Below are 2,500 nucleotides of genomic sequence, written 5' to 3' on the forward strand. Positions count from 1 at the left end.
GGGGGGGGGGGGGGGGTTCAATTGCTTGCTGACATTATAATATTCCTGTTTTACACAGCAGGCTTAAAGGTTACTTATTAATACCCCCCTCCCCTCCATGTTCCCCATCCCCACCAGTGGCTTTAACCCCTGAAGTCGTCTTTGACCATGTGAAATATCACATAAGCAGGTCATTACAGCAGTGTGTGACAGTAGAGGACAAATGCAGACGCAGAGTGAAGAAAAGCAGACTGTGTAACAGTTGGGGAGGCAGACTGAACACCAGTAGCTATAAGCATGAAGTGAACTGTGCTAAATGGACCTCTAGTGACAGTGACCCCTCAATGTTGTATGCACATACCTTTGGTCCAGGTGGGCCTGGACGTCCTGGGTTACCGTGTGGTCCAGGTGGTCCCTAAAACATACCATCAATAATGTGGTCAAACATACTGCATGCAAAAACTGTCAAACTTTCCTCCAGTGACTCCATATCTGACTCCAAACAATACCAACTTCACTTGTACTAAGCCAATCAGTGTAATACTACTAGAACCACTACAACCACTACAACTACTACTATTATTACTACTACTGCTACTTCTAATAATATAGTTGCAGCACTTTGTAAACCCAAGGATACAAATTGCTTTAGAAGAAAGCAAACAGATATAAAATGCAAATAGCAAAGCAGCCTAAAAGATAGAGAGATAAAAGACACAAAACACAGACATTTGATGATTTTAAAATCAGTTCTGTTACTGACTGGGAGCCAATGAGGGTGGGCAGGCATATATGATAAGGAGCTTTGCTGTAGAATTGTAGAATTGAGATATAAAAATATGGATCACTTTTCTCTAAATCAGGTAATGACAGAACTAGTCTGAATTTGAGAATGAATCTCAACTGAAATAAAGTTGAAGCTTAATTACATGTTTTTAGAATGCTTCTCTGGAGTCCGAAAGAAGACTCAGATTCTAGAAGGAATGCTTTACATTTGAAATCAATGAAGGAAAAGTACTTCTGATTCTGCTGGACTCTGATAAACTTTCTGTACGTCAGTAAAGACAATGCTGGGCCATCAAGTGCTCGATGTCCCCTTGATGTGTGTGTGTGTGTGTGTGTGTGTGTGTGTGTGTGTTATTATCTGCACTTTTACTTCTTTCTCATGTGAATGTGTTAGTGTGTGTGTGTGTGTGTTCCTGTGTGTGTGTGTGTGTGTGTGTGTGTGTGTGTGTAGATGTTAGCCTTAGTGGCTAAAGCTTTGCAACTCCACTAGACTGTAAACCTGAATGATGTAGCCACACACACACACACACACACACACACACTTACACATGCTCAGACACTGATCCCAGGGCCTGACACACTATGCCATCATTACACGTTGACAGCAGTTGTTAAGGCAACACGTCACACCCATGTCTCAGACAGCAGAAGTCAAAGGTCACAGTAGGATCACAAGTCTGAGTAAGCGTTTGTGTTCTTTCCACAGATTTTAGCAAAATGCTGCTGATGTAAGAGATTCTTTGTTTTGTCTTGACTAGCTCATGGCTAGCCTTCCAGAAGACAATACATCACTCACATGTATAGACACATGCACACACATACACACACCTCCACACAAAGTGTTTAATAAACAGTTATATGGACACCAAAACTAAATATATCAATTAAACACAGAGAAAGAGAGAGAGAGAGAGAGAGAGAGAGAGAGAGAGAGACATTGAAACATTGAGACAGTGAGACGGTGAGAGAGAGAAATCTACTCACTCTTGGTCCCTCCTTCCCCGGCAGGCCTGGTTTCCCTGGAGGTCCTGAAATTCCCTATATTAAAAAAAGACTGTTATAAACACACACAGACATACAGACACACACACACACACCTGCAGGCTTTCAAGTAAGACAATGGCAGTACAAATTGCTCTATGAGTCAACCCCTTGTGAATGGTTTATCTTTATCATTTGTATGTGTGGGTGTATGCGTTTGTTTGTGTGTGTCTGTCTATGCATCCTGAAGTGAGCCACAGAGAGAGAGAGAGAGAGAGAGAGAGAGAGAGACAGAGAGAGAGACAGAGAGAGAGAGAGAGGGAGAGAGAGGTGGTCCTTTTAACTAAACACAAAAAGGAGAGGAGAAGAGAAGAGGGCAGGAAGTCATTATCTTGAGTTTTCTCTCCCTGATGATGACTGAATGAGACATTCAGAGCAGAAGGACATTACATACTACATACTTGATACATAGTAGAATGCTAACTCTGTGAGGCTGCCAGAGGTTGTACATTTCAACACATAAAATTAAATATAAAATATATATTGGAAATACCTCAAAATATAACTGGTGTTGCTGTGTGCATGTGCGTGTGTTTGTGTGAGTGTATCTGTGTGTGTGTGTATAGGTGTGTAGGTGTGTGTATGCGTGTATGTGTTTGTCTATGTGTGCATGTGTGTCTATGTGTGCTTAAGTATGTGATGTGCCTATAAGACTGTGTACACATAATATTTTGACACCCCTTAGTTACAATAA

General features: G+C 41.4%; 1 protein-coding gene across 1 annotated transcript in view; it reads right to left on the minus strand.

Moving 5' to 3' along the window:
* col27a1a (collagen, type XXVII, alpha 1a) overlaps positions 1–2,500 on the minus strand; it is a 50,647-nt gene that overhangs the window by 37,389 nt on the left and 10,758 nt on the right. Inside the window, exons 4-5 of the mRNA XM_030767916.1 lie at positions 1,750–1,803; positions 341–394 (exon numbers count right to left, since the gene is read on the minus strand). Of these exons, the coding sequence (XP_030623776.1) occupies positions 341–394; positions 1,750–1,803 (108 nt within the window). The remainder of the gene's footprint in view (positions 1–340; positions 395–1,749; positions 1,804–2,500) is intronic.

The sequence above is a fragment of the Chanos chanos genome, chromosome 3, assembly GCF_902362185.1.
Source record: "Chanos chanos chromosome 3, fChaCha1.1, whole genome shotgun sequence".
Taxonomy (NCBI): Eukaryota; Metazoa; Chordata; class Actinopteri; order Gonorynchiformes; family Chanidae; genus Chanos; species Chanos chanos.